The following is a 16,410-nucleotide window of genomic DNA, read 5'->3' on the forward strand; positions in this document are numbered from 1 at the left end:
TTTAATTTTCAACATGTCTGTTTGTTCACATGTACTTGATTTCTTGTGGGTTTTTACGTACAAACATATAATACAGTGGGAAATGGTGTTAAGCAGTTTCCCAGCAGATTTAAGGTCTTTTTCAATGTAACGCCTATAGAAGTATAACTAACAGGCTGCAGAAGATACTGAGAAGAAAAAAAAATGAATTCTTTTCCATGTGACTCATTAGCTCATGTCAGAGGTGGTTGGTCTTATCCAGGAGCTAAGTGAAGGGGACTGGGATGGGAGAAGCATCTTCAGATGCTTCACTGTGTTAATGTAGGAAACTCTCAACAGGTAGGCACCACCTGCTTTCTATTCTGAATAGTTTTCAGCAAACATACTTCATAAAGAGCAGACAGGAAAAACCTGATGTGAGCTCTTGCTAACTCATTTCCAATCTCATTACTTGGAAGAGAATATGTGAGTCCCTGGATGCCTGGCACTAGAAGCTCTGCTTTGGGCTTTTATATTTCAGATGCTCTTCAGGCCTCTTGGGTAGTAACAGTAAAATGGGGGCGGGGACCCTATAGATTCAACAAAATCTCAATCATTCACAGCAGTTGTGTGTGTGTTTAGAAATCAACAAGCCGATTTTTAAATTTATGTAAAAATGCAAAGAACCTAAAATATACAAACAATGCTGGAATGAATTACAATTTAGGCGAAATGAGGAGCAAAAGCCTTCATTCATTCATTTATAAGGTAATGGAATTTTAAAAAATTGCCTCAGATGGGACATTTTCAACAGAGAGAAGCAAGGGACATGGGGCATTACTATATGGTATTTCTACCCATAAGGATTTTTGAATCTCAATTACAGCAGGTGAATGGGTTAAAAATAGCTAAAATAGATGCAAAGATTTTCTTAACGAGGTGGCCAAAGCAAAACAGACTAATTAAAGGGCTTAACAGTTTTTCTGTGTCACCAAGAAGGAAGCCCAGGTAAATAATAAAACCATGTAAACTAATTCAAGGCATGGTCTCAAACTGGAAAAGTGAAGCCAAATCAGCACCATCTAAATGACACACCATGTGCTCTGACTTTGAAGAAAGGGAGGTTCTGTAGCTTTAATGACTACTGAACCTCTCTGAAGTTCCTTTTCATCATCTGTAAAATGGATACAATTAGAACACCTGCAACAGAGGGTTACTAAGTGGACCAAATGAGACAATGTACTATTGGGTTGGCCAAAATGTTCCTTCGGTTTTTAAGTAAAAATAAAAGACACATTTTTTCATTTTCACCAAGAACTTTATTGAACAATGTATTCACCATTTTGTTCCACTATCTTCCACCATTTTTCAGGCAGCTTCATAATTCCACCTTCCCAACACTTTTTCTTTTTGAGCAAATAACTGTTCCAGGCACCTTTTACAGTCTTCCAGGGAACTGAAATTTCTTCCATTAAGAGAATTTTGTGAAGACTGAAATAAATGGAAATCCGAAGGTGCAAAGTCTGGTGAATACAGCAGATGAATCAGAACTTCCCGGCCAAGCTGTAATAGTTTTTGCCTGGTCATCAAAGAAACATGCAGACTTGCGCTATTCTGATGAAAGATTATGCGTTTTCTGTTGACTAATTCTGGATGCTTTTCGTGGAGTGCTGCTTTCAGCTGGTCTAATTGGGAGCAGTACTTGTAATTAATCGTTTGGTTTTCGGGAATGAGCTCATAATAGAGGACTCCCTTCCAACCCCACCATATACACAACATCACCTTCTCTGGATAAAGACAGGCCTTTGGTGTAATTGGTGGTGGTTCGTTTCACTTGCCCCGCGATCTCTTCCATTCCACATTATTGTACAGTATCCACTTTTCATCACCCGTCACAATTTGTTTTAAAAACAGAATGTTTTTGTTACGTTTAAGTAGAGAATCACATGCGGAAATAGTCAAGAAGGTTCTTTTGCTTAACTTATGTGGAACCCAAATATCAAAGCAATGAACAGAACCAAGCTGGTGCAAATGATTTTCAATGCTTGAGTTGGATATTTTGAGTATGTTGGCTATCTCCCGCGTAGTATAACGTTGATTGTTCTCAATTAATGCCTCGATTTGATCGCTATCAACTTCAACTGGTCTACCCAACCGTGGAGCATCACCCAGTGAGAAATCTCCAGCACGAAACCTCTCAAAGCACTTCTGACACGTTTGATCAGTCACAGAACCTTCTCCATAGACTGCACAAATCTTTTTTTGCATTTCAGTTGCGTTTTTACCTTTCATGAAATAATAAAGCATAATATGCCAAAAATGTTGCTTTTTTCCTTCCATCTTCAATATTAAAATGGCTGCACAAAAATTCACCAATTTTGATAAGTTTTTTTTAAATGTACGCTGATACGATAGCTGTCACAATACAATCTAACAAAATTGTTTCAAATAAAGTTAAAGACAACTAAGTGCTACTAGAGGCATCTTAAGGAAAAAACTGAACGAACATTTTTTTGGCCAACCCAATACTTATGAAAGCATTCAATAAACTTTAAAAGGCACTAAACCAATATTAGCTATTATTAATTTTATTTACCTCATCTACCTTGATATGCTGCTCTCAACAAAAGGGGGAAGTCACCTTGAACAGGAGAGAAAATCAGGGTGGGACAGGCAATTCTGATTCTACAAAGGCACACTACTTACATGAGCATCAGAGAGAAAGAGGGGGGGGAGAGGTAGAGAGAGACAGAGAGAGAGAGAGACTCAGAATGAACAAGTGCAAGCTTCCTAAGCTTCGTTTGAAATTTCAGGAGAAACAGCCAAAGGAGCAGTGGCAGAGAAGTCAACCAAAAGCTTTCTACTGCCCATCACAACAACAGCAGGAACAGTGCAGATTCTGCCTCACTGGCTCACCAATGTTAATCAAAGAGGACAAATCCACAGTCTTTAACGTCCACTATTAAGCAAGCAAGCTAATATCCATCTGTCAGTCTATCAAGTGTTAATTAAATGCATCTGTGTGCCCAGAACTGTGCTTGAAAGACAGCTGTGTGAGGTTCCAGTGGAGGCAGGAAGGGCAGGGGAAGGACTGAGCGGCTCTGGAGCAGCCCCTCCTTTCCAGCCCTGTGCCTTGTAGCCCTCCTTTTAATCTCTCTGGGCTCTGCAGCCTTGACAAAAGCTACTTCTTTGCATCTATTAAGGATGCTCTTCTTTTCTCAAAATACATGATAAAGATACATGACAACACACTTTAAGGTATAGTTAAAAGTTGTTTAACATATAAGGGTTTGCAAATTTTTAATTTTCTTCTAATTCCTGAGAAATATATGAGAAAAGTGGGACAAAATTAACTAAAAGGCCTACCTAATTCTCAAGGAAAGACAAACAAAATGGAAAATAACCCATGAGCGTATCCGATGCCCACAAAGAGGGTTTTCACTTCTCCCTCCCTCCTGCCCCAAGAAAAAGCTTCTGAGTGACAGGTCAGCCCAGTAATGGCTGAAAGAAAAATTAAAAGAATGTTTCATTGAAAGATGTAGAAACTGGAAATGTTCCTTCAGATACTACTCTATAATTTCACTGACCCACTATACCCAGTGTGGGACAAGAAGACAGGGAGGATGCATGAAACCTCACAGTGCAAACAAGCCAACTTCAGATAAGGAATGGTGAAGAAACCATCCCTTTTATACCTGGAAAGAAGTATTTATTTACACGTGAGAAATGTGTCAGAGCCCAAGATGGCTACCAACACTCTGTGGAAAGGGGGGAAGTAGCCCCAGGCTGCCTGGCTTCCTGCCAAGAGACCTCAAGAGGCCTTTCTAGTTAATTCAGAGTTTTATATATCATGTTTGCTGAAAGTGGACACAGAACATAGACCTAGACTTTTAGATAGAAGCCTTGGAACTTACCTCATTTAAGTGTCTTTTCTATTGCTTGCAGTTAATAGTCTCATAAAATTATACTCTCATTACATTTTGTCAGTATCTATGGATTTCATTACGACTATGGCATCTAATTACTGTTTTCTAAATGAAGGAACTGAATATCTGCCTCTTACGCTTTACAAGATGTTGGAATGTCAAATACCCTTTGCTGTTGTGGCACAGTCCATTTATATTTCTCTACTGTATCCATGGTGCTTGACCGTAATACCAATGTTAAAATACGGGATTTAGTGTCACTACTTAATTTTTGTAACAAGCTATCAGACAATAATGCAAGCCTTAATTACTTTTTTAAAAAAGGTGTATAAATTGCTGAAAAGCTTAAAGTTTCCTGGGAACTGAGAAATATTAATTCTGTGAAAAACTGAGCAAGTGTTTCATATAGAAACACATCTTACCTATGCTAAAAAACGTAGCCACATAAGTGGTTGTTAGAGTGGAAGACTTGGTTTTCCTCAGTACATGTGGTCCTTGAAGTTGCCAAGTATCAACCGTCCCATGTAAACATTCCTTCCTGCAGTTGGCCCCTCTGCGGTAGGTCTGCTGACTGGTCCCTGGTTCCATGATGCACTTCGGGGCAGGGAGTGGGGATAACAGAGCCAAGCAGGAAATACAACACTGACAAGTTTCTCCTGGGGCTTCTGATGAGTCTGCTTTAGTGATAAAAACCAAACACCTGTACCAAGATGCAGATTTTTTCCGTGAAATTTTCTTGTTTAAATTGGGATCAATTTGCAGTTTTACAAAGGCTGAAAAACGTTCAGGCAAAATTCTCCTTCCTATAAAGCTACCTTATTCTGCATTTTGAGAGAGAGGAAGACAGCCAAGACTGTCGAACAAGAGAGCTCCTGGAAATCAAGGCTCCAAAGAGGGTGATTGCTAACACTCACATCAAAAACACTTAAGGCCTCAGTAGCCAACATGGCTTCAGAGTTATTTCAGGGGCTCTTCAGGCCCTTAGGAGCAAGCGCTGTCTATTTGCAAAATAAACAAGGCGTCCCACACAGCCTACATCCTAACATTTTTCAAATGCATTTGGATGTTTCTGGGAAGCATTTGAAATAATGTTTTTTTACCCAACCAGATTAAAGGATAAAGGATAAGAAATCAGGGTCTAGAGAAATGCTGTACTTAAAGGCAGAGATATTGTTCTGAGCCCCTGGAAACCCACTCTGCTTTCTGCCCCCAGATGAGGATGTGTCTTTGCTGACCAGAAGAAGTCTGATTCCAGAGCCAGTTGCTTGCAAATTTTTCCTTAAATGGAAAGACCCAGACTGTTAACAGTACATTCTTCCAGAATGGGAATGTAAACCCTTCATATAGAGCAACTATTGACATATGCTAGCAAAATACAGTTTTGATTCAGACCCAGCAGCAGCCAACCCCATGCAGATACTGCCACAAATGGGTAGCCCACTAGGGAACAGTGTGCAGGAGAGAGGGCATACCAAGGCATTTGGCCTTTCTCTGCCTGCATGGTCTCCCCATTCTCATTAGTTTCTGTATCCTTGACTGAATTAAAATTGGAATCTGCAATGGAGGCATCTGTTATCTCTTCCCACAAGTTCAAAAATTCCTTGAAACACTTTAATTAGCATCAGAAATGGGTCTGGAATCTCTGCAGTTGGTGCCCGAGCTGGGACTGGCACAAAGACCCTTACCAAGTGGCCAGACTTTGAAAGGAGCTGGAAAATGGGGAGGGACAGAAGGGTAAGCTAAAGATGGCTCAACGGAGACAAAAGAGCCTCTGGCCTAGGACCATGAGGTCACTGCAGGGAGCCTGTGGGGAGAGTGTCAGTGTCAGTAGAACTTTTCCTCTATGCCCCACAGCCAGGCCCAGCAGAAGGTAGGATGGCCCTCAGAGAGATTCCCTGGGTCTCTCTAACTACACTAGCTATGAAGGCAATAACAATGGGACTCCAGGGACTGAGGATGTGCTACAGATTCTCTGAAGCCCTTGTTCTACTGACTGGAAGCCTGGGGGAGAAGAGCTCCATGATCATTGGCCTCGCCCTTCCCCTGGAAATGTCTACAGAAATAGGAGCAGGAAATTAAAATGAGGGTTATTAATAGAGTACAGAAGTCTGAAGTGGGATATATTTAATTTTCTTGATATAATTAAGAAAAACACTGTCTTCACTGGTTCTACCTGACAGAGTGAACAAGGGAAAAATGTGTTCCAATTGTAAATATTCTAAAATGTCTGTGTTAAATATTTCTCCTCCCAGGCAAATCTGGCCTTAACTTTCTTTTTTTTTTTTTTGCGGTACACGGGCCTCTCAACGTTGTGGCCTCTCCCTTTGTGGAGCACAGGCTCCGGACGCGCAGGCTCAATGGCCACGGCTCACAGGCCCAGCTGCTCCACGGCATGTGGGATCTTCCCAGACCGGGACGTGAACCCGTGTCCCCTACATCAGCAGGCGGACTCTCAACCACTGCACCACCAGGGAAGCTCTGGCCTTAACTTTCTGTCATCTAGGATACATGGATTGAGATCTCAACAAAACACTCCTACTGATAAAAGCGTAAGGGATTTCTTTTTTCAAATGTATGTATGATTTAGAAAGATTGATCAGATTCATCCTTGAATCACCGTATTGTTTGTTTGTTTGTTTGAACCCTTGCTAAGAACTTTTTACTCCAGACATTTGCTTTGGTCAGAATTCTCTCTGCTTTTCAATAACAGTACAAATTCAGAAGGGCATTTCAAAAATAATTTACACACAAGAAACAAATCATATACAAACACCAGATTATTATGCGCAAGTCTAAGAAGAGCTTGTTATCTGGTCATAGCAAACTTTACTGACTGAACAGAAAGGGAGTTAGCAATATCCAAATTGTTATAGGAAAAACAACAACCACCAAACACTGTCAGTTAAACACAAAGACACCCAGATCTGGGGGGCAGGAAGAGGACTGTGGAAATGGCACCATTCAGATCATTGCTAGATGAGTGTTAGCTAAATCCTGGTTCTCTTTCTTAAAAGCAGGGAAGAGAAACTAGAAGGGGACAGAGTCAAGCCATGGAATGGAGCTCCAAACGAAAGGAGGGAAAAGAAAAAGAAAAGAAAAAACACTGATGGATTCAAACTATAGTTTGAATCAAGAGACAACTGGATAACTGAGAACTAATCACAAGTGAGAGTTTAGTTTGCTTTCAGTGTGGCATTCCGATGCCAGCGAGTTTGCCCGGCTCCGGCAGGGTCAACACATCAACTCAAACTCTCAGCAAACTCAAACTCTCTCTGTTTAGAACCAGCACAAATGTTACCTCCTCTGTGAATTCTACCTGGCTGCCCCCGATAGAATTAGTGACTTCCTTCCAAGCACTCCCAAAACATTTTATTCATATCTTTATTTAGCCTATCTTATTATGGAACAGAGCATGGCAGCTAAGAGCCTGGTTCTGTGTCACAGTGCCTGGTTTTGAAACCACATGGTCAAAGTGTGACAGAAGCACCAAGAAGAAAATTACAGTCAACTGGTACCTGTTGGATCCCTAAAAGGCTAGAACCCATAATGATGCTCAAAATGGTCAGTGGGGATTTATAATGGGAATGAGTGTTTGGGGTCTCTCCCTATCAATCCATAATCAACCTGAAATACTACAAACCCTTTTTATAATTAATGAATTCATATAAAAGTGTTACTGATTTCTTAATGGTTTTTTTTTTTTTTTGGTCACTTGGTGTTTTCTCAATAACTGATACTGAAAGTACAATACACTATACAATATTCCAGGGTTTAGAATTTAGGGACCTTGATCGTCCACTGATTGCTCCACATGCTGGCAAGGTGATAGTTGTTTCTGCACACCAAGGAAAGGTTTTATTGTTAGTGATGACAGGTATCCTCACCCCATTACCACCCAAAGGTTAGTTATGTAAGCATAGATTAACCAGAAGAGCTGCCTTGCTATAAGCCCTTCACCAGATCCTGGGCAATGCGGGTGTCCCTCCTGTCCTGAGCCACGCATAGTACCAGCAGGGAAGGAGTTGTGCTAAAGCTTGTCTGGGCAGCTGGCCTGAAGACACAGGTGGGGAAAGAAGTCAGTAAGTGCTGAGCAAGAACTCAAGTTCTATTACAAAGATGAGTGCTAGAATAGAACATGAAGGCAAGCTAAAGGGGCAGAATAACAAGAGAAACTTTCAGAGTGGGCGGGGGGAGGGGGGGCATACAGAAGCCAACATGACCATTACTTTCCATTGCCCACACCAAGAACACTACCTGGAAATAAGGTGCCCATGTAAAATATCTAACACACACACGACATAAAAGATGCTCAATAAACACTAGCTCTCTTCTGTCCACTAAGCTCATTCCCTAGCATTAGCGAGTTATTTCAACAAATTTATACCAAGCAGCTTCTATGGAAAGCTGAGTACCAGTTTAAAAGATAAAACACTGGTTAAATTAGTTAATATAATGATCTAGCTAAAATAATAGAAAAAAATTGAAGAAAAGGTACACAAAATAGCAGGAAAAAGATTGACCACTAAGATGTTTACGTCAAGTTCTTCCTCTTTTTTGAATAGGTGTCTATCTCCCTGCTAATAGCCACAACTTAGAAAATTATAAAGGAAATAAATTTCTCAAATGTCTTTGATAGGAGAGAGTATTAAGATGAAAATGATGTATCTTGTATAAGATTCTATATTAGATAAGCCTTGTTCCTTACAGTGTATTAATGCATAAACTACAAGTGATTCTGGAGCTCCAACATTGCATATATGGAACAAACACTATAAATCTAATATGAAGGCTTATTGAAGTAATTTGCTTGAAAGAGAAATCTGTGCATTCCATCTTCCTCAGTTCTGTTGCCCTTCGTTATTCAGGCATTTCTTCCATTGGACACCTCTCTAGTTTACTCAGGTGTGAGGAGATGACCCAGTTGTGGCTATACTTTGCAGAAGTATATAATTTATGAGCAGCTCATTGTTTGCTCTGGAGAAGAAATGTTTTCAAGGCTCCCAGGTTCAAAACCATTTTACTATTTATTGTGTTCTCTGTCTTTTCCTTATAAACATCTGTGCAACATGCACGTAAGTGGGTTAGGAATACATCCAATGGAACCTTCAGAAATAGAGCCAGAAAAGAGGTCACAGTGGCTCATGGCAAAGGATGGTCAAGTACCACAACACTACACACCTAAACACATGTGCACACATACATGCACACACAAATAAAACCTCATATTTGAAAGAAAGGTGCCAGTCAAAAAATATGTTTGACAAAAACACTGAAAACTGCAAACTAAAATTTAGATTATCAAGGATTAGCTGAACACTTTCTGTAATATGCTCCTTTCTACTTTAAGAATTTGAAAGCTACCTATTTTTCCAAATGTTATCATTCTAATTACAGAGTATGATTACTGTCTACTGGAAAAGTGCATTATAATAAATCAGACAAAATTTTTATACCATTATCCAGAATGACTTTACACCCAAAGCTCAACAGCACTGAATAAGCTAGTATATTTTAAATAATTTGTGGCATTAAAGGAGGAGTAGAATTTACTTTAAAATGGTCCTTTTGGATGCAAAAAAGCAAATAATGGAAGAAGCAAAAAAAAAAAAAAGGGAAACAAAAACTCTAAAGTAAGTATAAATGGAATACTGAAGTAACTGTAGCTTTATACTTCATTTCACCTAAATTGTACAGGCATCCTCTACTCTCTAAAATGCCTGTGTTGGCTCGCCAAGTTAGCCTGAAATTTATCTCAGAGTTTTTTCCACTGCTATGATTCAGTGATTGCCCATTACTCCCAAACAATCAAGACATGGTTAAGAACATAGACAAACTATACTTCCGACTCTTGGGAGTGTGTCCCCTGGCACTCACAGTTTACACCAAGAGAAGTACCTGAGTGAAGTTCAATTTTTTTATGCTTGAAAAAGGAGAGGACACTTAACACAGTAAGGGTAATCACAATGCTCTCAACCAAAGTTGCCAGATTCTATGAATTCCCTCTAGTTAGTTGTCAAACATTTTGGGGAGGAATCTATACTTGAAGTCTCATTAAAGAATAATGGATAAGTATTAGCTATCAGGAATGTATTTTAGAAATCCAGTGTTCATAGTGCTTCCCCCTAGAGAGCTTTGCAAACGCAATTTACGATCACTAAAATGTTTTCCTCATAAGGAAAACCTGCCACATGTAATGTAAATTATATGATCTTTTCCCTACCCTTTACAAAGTATACCGAGCTTAAAGTGATCTGTAGGGGAGAGCAGTTTCTAAATCACCTCAAAGTCAAATATTTTCCTTTTCATCATCATTTACGAAACACATTGGTAACATAGACCTGACTGAGCCACACATCAGAGTTAAGAGGAATGAGGTCCTGATTGAACACCTGGATCTCTTTAATAGCAACTTCAATATAATCATCAGTAACCACAGAGCTCTGGAATATTAAAAAGGGAATGTATGATCCCAAGCAAAGCTTTAGATGAACACCTCTAGCACCACTGGGGGTTTGGGGTTTGGAATTCAACAAATAGTAGAGTAGGGGCTGAAAAGACATTTACATTCCAGCACCTGTCGCTCATTAACTGAATCTATTTGGGCAAAAAACTGAACCTCTCTGAACTTGAGCTTCTTATCCTTGAAGCAGGGATAATATTACGCATGTGGCCCAGTTCATGTAGGATTGTAGCAGCAACAGCAGCAGAAGTAGCAAAACGAGAAAGCAGTAGTTCAACTTTCATTTTCTGAGGGCTTACAGTGTCCGGTGGATTGAAAACCACATGGTAAGGTAGGCATGCCACTGTAGACAAGGAAGCTGAGACTCAGAGAGAAGAACTTGCACAAGACTGCACATGTGTTACTGGCAGAATCTAAGTGTGAACACCAACAACTCTGACTCCAGAGGCCACGACCTGGTTCACATCTCAAAATGTATTCACATGTGTCATCTAATGAGGTAATGCTAGTGACTTCACTGTAAATGGCAAAGCGCCACAGAATGCAATGTGTTATTAGTGTAATTTTTTAAGCTGCTAAAGTGTTTTCTGCTGAGTACATATACTATTCTTAGCAAGAGCCCATCAACTCAAGAAACTAAGGAAAAAGCACAAATGAATATGTAACTTGAGACCTAAAACAATGGAAAAGTATGGAAAATGACTTTAAAATAGATGTGACAGTTGGTGATGTCATTTTCTACATTTGCACATTCGCATGCATCCACACAGAGTTCCAACCCACAAACATCAAGCATCTCTCAAGACACCGATGGAAGTTGCCAGAATCATCAAAAAGCCGAGAGATCTGTTGTGTATGCGTCATGGCTCCCCAAGCCCATACCGACGACTTGGCAGGCTGCTCACAGGAGGTGATTAGAGACATGGGACAAGCATGTTAGTCTGCAAATAATCTGTGGCCAAGCTTCCCAGGGATAACAAGGGGCAGCACGTTAGCAAAGCTGAGGGTCGATAGGATGCTTTAGAGTCCTCACTGGCAGCCAAAAACAATGATGGTGAACAAGAAAGCTAACAAAGGCACAGCAACTACCTCTACACTGTCTTAATGATTCTAAGCCTTTGAAACAGAGGAAAGACTCAATTCACCAAGGACAGGTAAACTGAATTACAATTAAATTCACATGTTAGTTAGTTGCAAACGCTCTTTTCCCAGAAATAGGTTCAGTCCTGAGTGAAATGGAAAAGGCAGAAAACGCTGCCCTCTGAACTTCTCTTCTGCATTTCTGCTTTTCTGAGCTTGTCCTCACTCCTCCCGGCCTCTATGCTGCCCCTAACTTATCCCATCTCAGACAGCAAGTCCCCAAACATTTGTGATCACCCTCTCCCTCCCTTTACTGTGTTGCTGCTCTTTGTTTTCTCTAGAAGGGATTAAATAAACCCCTAAGGCCAGAGTGTACAGGTGTCTGGATTAAACACTGCAGGACCTCAGGAGACGCTTTCACATCAGTCTCTTCCCAGAAATGCTCCCCCCCTCATCCCAGAGATGTGCAGGACACAACCTGTACAAGCGTGCTCAGCAGCCCTGTAGACAAACCCCAAACCAGAACAGGCAGAAAGAGTTTTATCCATTCATCTGTTCATTCACTCATTCAACTCAATAAATATGTATTGCATCTAGCATGTGCCAGACACTGATGGGTCTTGGGCAAATACTAGTAAATAATAATGTATACTACCTGCCCTCAAGAAACTCACAGTCTAGACACATCATCAATGAGTAACATTACAGAGTAGAACATGCTAGCCCTGGGAGGTGTGCAGGAAGGGATTCATATGCAGTCTTGGCATCGGTAAAGGGAGAGCAGGCCTTACCACATTTGGGTTGACTTTATGTCGAAAGCACGTGATGTTCACCACATACGGCCAATCGTCAGGCTCCATCAGCACCCCAGCAGCATGAGCACACGTGACGTGGAATGAGGCTGGGCATCGGCCATAGGAACACTGGATGCAGGCTCCAGAGACCTTCTTAACCCGGTGCCTGCAGAACATGCATTTCTGGAGGGTTAAAACAAAGAAGAGCATCAATTCAAACTCGGTCAACTCAGCCAATTTCCACACTTCACAGCATAATAGCTATTAGAGAGTAAAAAAACTGGTTACACCAACAAGGCCTGACCTCCAGGGCCCCTAATGGTGAGAGTGACTGTGACAACGTAAGCTGCGTACCTTCAAGGAAACACACAGCTACAGCCGCATACTACCAGACACATGCTTGTGGTAAGGAAAGCCAAGCCCTTTTGCACATGCTTCTCCAGGCACAGAGCTGAGGAAGAGGCCCCCCGGGTGCTCCTGTAAATCACCCATGAATGCTGAAGCTTCTTCTCTTTTACCTTCTGCATGCTAGGCCTTTCTGTACATCAAGAGATAGACTATGGGTTTGACAGACAGGCACATACTCTCCTAAGTTAGACGAGGTCTTCAGAAATACCCAAAGAGGGGCTTCCCTGGTGGCGCAGTGGTTGAGAGTCCGCCTGCCGATGCAGGGGACACGGGTTCATTCCCTGGTCTGGGAGGATCCCATGTGCCGCGGAGCGGCTGGGACCGTGAGCCATGGCCGTTGAGCCTGCGTGTCCGGAGCCTGTGCTCCGCAGCGGGAGAGGCCACAACAGTGAGAGGCCCGCATACCGCAAAAAAACCCCAAAAACCCAAAGAGCACACAGCTGGGCTCACGTTTCCATTTACAAGGAAACGTAAAGTGTTAAATGGTCCAATGTGGAAACTGCAGGGTCAAGTGTTTAATAATCCAAATCTGAACCCTTCATGACTGCAACAAAAATATGCCTCCCAAAGTGAGAAAACTGAAAATCACCCCAAAGGGCATAATTTTGTTGAATATCTATAGCTGACTATGCCTGGGGAAGAAAGAATGGAAATAAAAACTGCAATAATAATTACCACAATATGAAAGTTAAATTGCATACAATTAGCCCTAAACATTATCAGTACATTTGTTATGAGAGATGGGAAAAAATCAAACAGCTTCACTAAATGCAAGATTTGTGAACTAATACTTGAAGGTTAGGAAAAAATAGTTGTAGAACAACACAGGGTCAGGTTCAGAAAGCAGAAGAAACAGAGTGATCAAAAAGCTCAACTTTTCATTCCTAAGGATAAAGTAAGTCTGCAATCTGATCAAATGATGATGCAAATATTCTTCTTTTATAGGTACATTTTCCTTCCTGGGACAAAAAAGGTACTTACACTCAATGCCTTTTGAGGACTGTAATGTTTTATCAACAGACCTGTAAGAATCAATGTGGACAAAACGTCTAACTCTTCTTTGCCCTCACATCTGATCAGCATCTTCAGTCTGCACCTTAATAGATCCTGCACCTTAATCTTACTCTGATCTCACCTACCCATCTATACCAACTTTCACCATCTCTGTCCATGTTGTCTTGCCCAGTGTAGTAGTGGCCTCCTAACCAGTCTCGCAGTCTTTTATTTCATGCCATTTTGATTCACCTTCCCATAGAACTGAAAAAAGACCCATTACAATACGAACAAAAGCATTATTTAACATCTTGATATCTCTTTGGCAATTCTTGGTATCAGTTTCAATACATTCCTGGTAATTCTTGGTTTACCAGTATCTTTTTGTCAATTCCAACCATTTGAAATATGATGACATATATAATAGAAAGACCTCATATCAGGAACCCCAGGCATAATCAGATAATCTTTTAAGAGCCTAATCACACCACAAAGAGGTCAGTGTTTGAATAAATTCAGATATTGACAGATGTATGAAAGGAGAAATTGTTTCCTATTTTACCAATTAAATAGGATTAAGAGTAAGAAAGAGTACTATGACTTAGCTAATTAATGAACTGGTAACTCCCAGCCTCTTCTACCATTAACTTCCTAATAAACAGAAGTTCTCCAGAAAGAGGGAAGGAGACAGAGAGAATACATTTAAGCCTACTAATAACTCACTCCTTGGAATCTAGTAAGGGAAGTGCCTCCTTTCCCAGGAAGACCAGAGGTAGCCATTTCTAAGGATAAAACCAGTATCCTTAGAAAGTCAACCTGAAGACTCTTGTAATGCAATGCTTTGGAAGATGTTTATTCACAGAGTTGAGAAGTTTGGCTTAAACATCTAATAGGTTCATGGAGAGATGGAGAACTCCACAAAACTTAGTAGGGGAGCCATTCCATATGCTGTATTACAGTCTACATAGTACTTCCAAACCCCAGTTTCACTTGCTTGCTACTAAACCAATTGTTCTCTACCCTGGCTAAAGCAACTATGGCAATTTAACACCTATACTGCTGGGCTGCGGAATTTAATTCAATAGGGCAAAGATTAGGACATATAAGCCACTTCCTAGAAAGTTACAATAGAATTAAGTACTATGAAAAAAGTAGAAACAAAATGCTGTACGAAACTAGAATGACCAGTGCAATCAGGTGTGCTTGGGGGTAACATAGGGAAGAAGGCTTTAAAGAAATGTAATGAACTGACTGGATCAAGATGGTGGCCTCAGCCCCTGCTACAAATCCACCAGCCCCAAACCCTAAATAAATAGAGATAGGAAAAAGAATGAAACCGTAATAGCACTGACTAACAAAAAAGAGAGCACTTAATTTCAGGGAGGAGAGCCCCAGCAACAAACTATTAGTAGGTGTCTCTGAGGAGGCAGTTCTGGCAAGGCCAAAGTCAAGAGTGGAAGCAAATAATTAAAAGGCAAGGGACCCACTGTCAGGCCAGCCCCATGGCCCACCTGCCCCCACTCTTCATCAGCAGGTGAAGTAATCTGATCCGATCTGAATCCGAGTCCTGTGACCTGACCTATCATTTGCCAATAAGACAAGTGAATTCTCGTTTGGGCTAAGGAAAATAATAGTGCACCCAAGATAAAATACAATCATATACTTTAAAAATCACAAACACTTGAAGGAGAACAATGCCATGAACAAGAGATACTATAATTAATAAATAGAAGAATAGCTGGCCTAAGGAATCAGGTAAGGGGAAACAGAAGACGAGTTTAAAAGAGATGCAGCACGTGTTATGATAGAGATTCCCAAACAGATCCCATCAATTGAAAAACAAGAACAGTAACAACCACCAGTTCTAAAATTAAAAATATTATTGTAAAGAAAAAAAAATTAAGATGTGCTGAATTCTGAAATGGATCCCACTGAAGATCAAATTAGCAACTGGAAGATGGAGCCCAGAGATTGTACAGAACACAGAAGAAAAGATCAAAAAAGAAGGAAAATGGAACACAAATGCTAAGCAGTATTGAAAAGAGATCCAGATGTTCTACTATCTCTCTAAAAGGCATTCTAGGGCTTCCCTGGTGGCGCAGCGGTTGAGAGTCCGCCTGCCCATGCAGGGGACACGGGTTCGTGCCCTGGTCCGGGAAGATCCCACATGCCGCAGAGCGGCTGGGCCCGTGAGCCATGGCCGCTGAGCATGCTTGTCCGGAGCCTGTGCTCCGCAATGGGAGAGGCAATGGCAGTGAGAGGCCCGTGTAACACACACACACACAAAAAAAAAAAAAAAAAAAGGCATTCTAGATGAATAGAAAAAGAGAAAATAACAGAAATTTTCCAGACCTGAAAAAGGCCCAACAAGTAGGGTTAATTTTTTTTTTTAAATCACCTAAACACATCTTAGATACATGTTATATTTCCAAATAAAAAGAGAAAATCCCAAAATCTTCCAAAGAATAAAAGAGAAAAATCAGATTACTGTCAGATCTCTAATCTGCAATAGTGAGTGCTAAAAGACAATGAAACAGTCTTCCAATTTATAGAGGAAAATTAAATTTGGTCTACATCCAGCCTAATTTTCATTCAAATGTGAGAGCAAACATAAAGATTATTTTTTCTTTTTCACATTCAAGGATCAGAAGTATGTAATGAAGAAGTAAAGAGTAACCAAAATGCTAAATATGTGGATAAATCTAAATGAATATGGACTGTATGAACAATAACATTAATGTCTTCCGGGTTTGAAAACAGAGAGATAATTTGAATAGATGACAATTGTAGC

General features: G+C 40.6%; 1 protein-coding gene across 6 annotated transcripts in view; it reads right to left on the reverse strand.

Annotated features, from left to right (window-relative positions):
* The window catches only part of KDM4C (lysine demethylase 4C), a 403,798-nt gene that overhangs the window by 68,523 nt on the left and 318,865 nt on the right, over positions 1-16,410 (reverse strand). For all 6 annotated transcript variants that reach the window (XM_089913225.1, XM_089913224.1, XM_022573685.3 and 3 more), the window contains one exon: positions 12,216-12,401. In XM_089913225.1, the coding sequence (XP_089769351.1) occupies positions 12,216-12,401 (186 nt within the window). The remainder of the gene's footprint in view (positions 1-12,215; positions 12,402-16,410) is intronic.

Source organism: Delphinapterus leucas, chromosome 6 (assembly GCF_059928025.1).
Source record: "Delphinapterus leucas isolate spDelLeu-1000000601 "Yukka" chromosome 6, BTC_Dleu_Yukka2, whole genome shotgun sequence".
Lineage (NCBI taxonomy): Eukaryota > Metazoa > Chordata > Mammalia > Artiodactyla > Monodontidae > Delphinapterus > Delphinapterus leucas.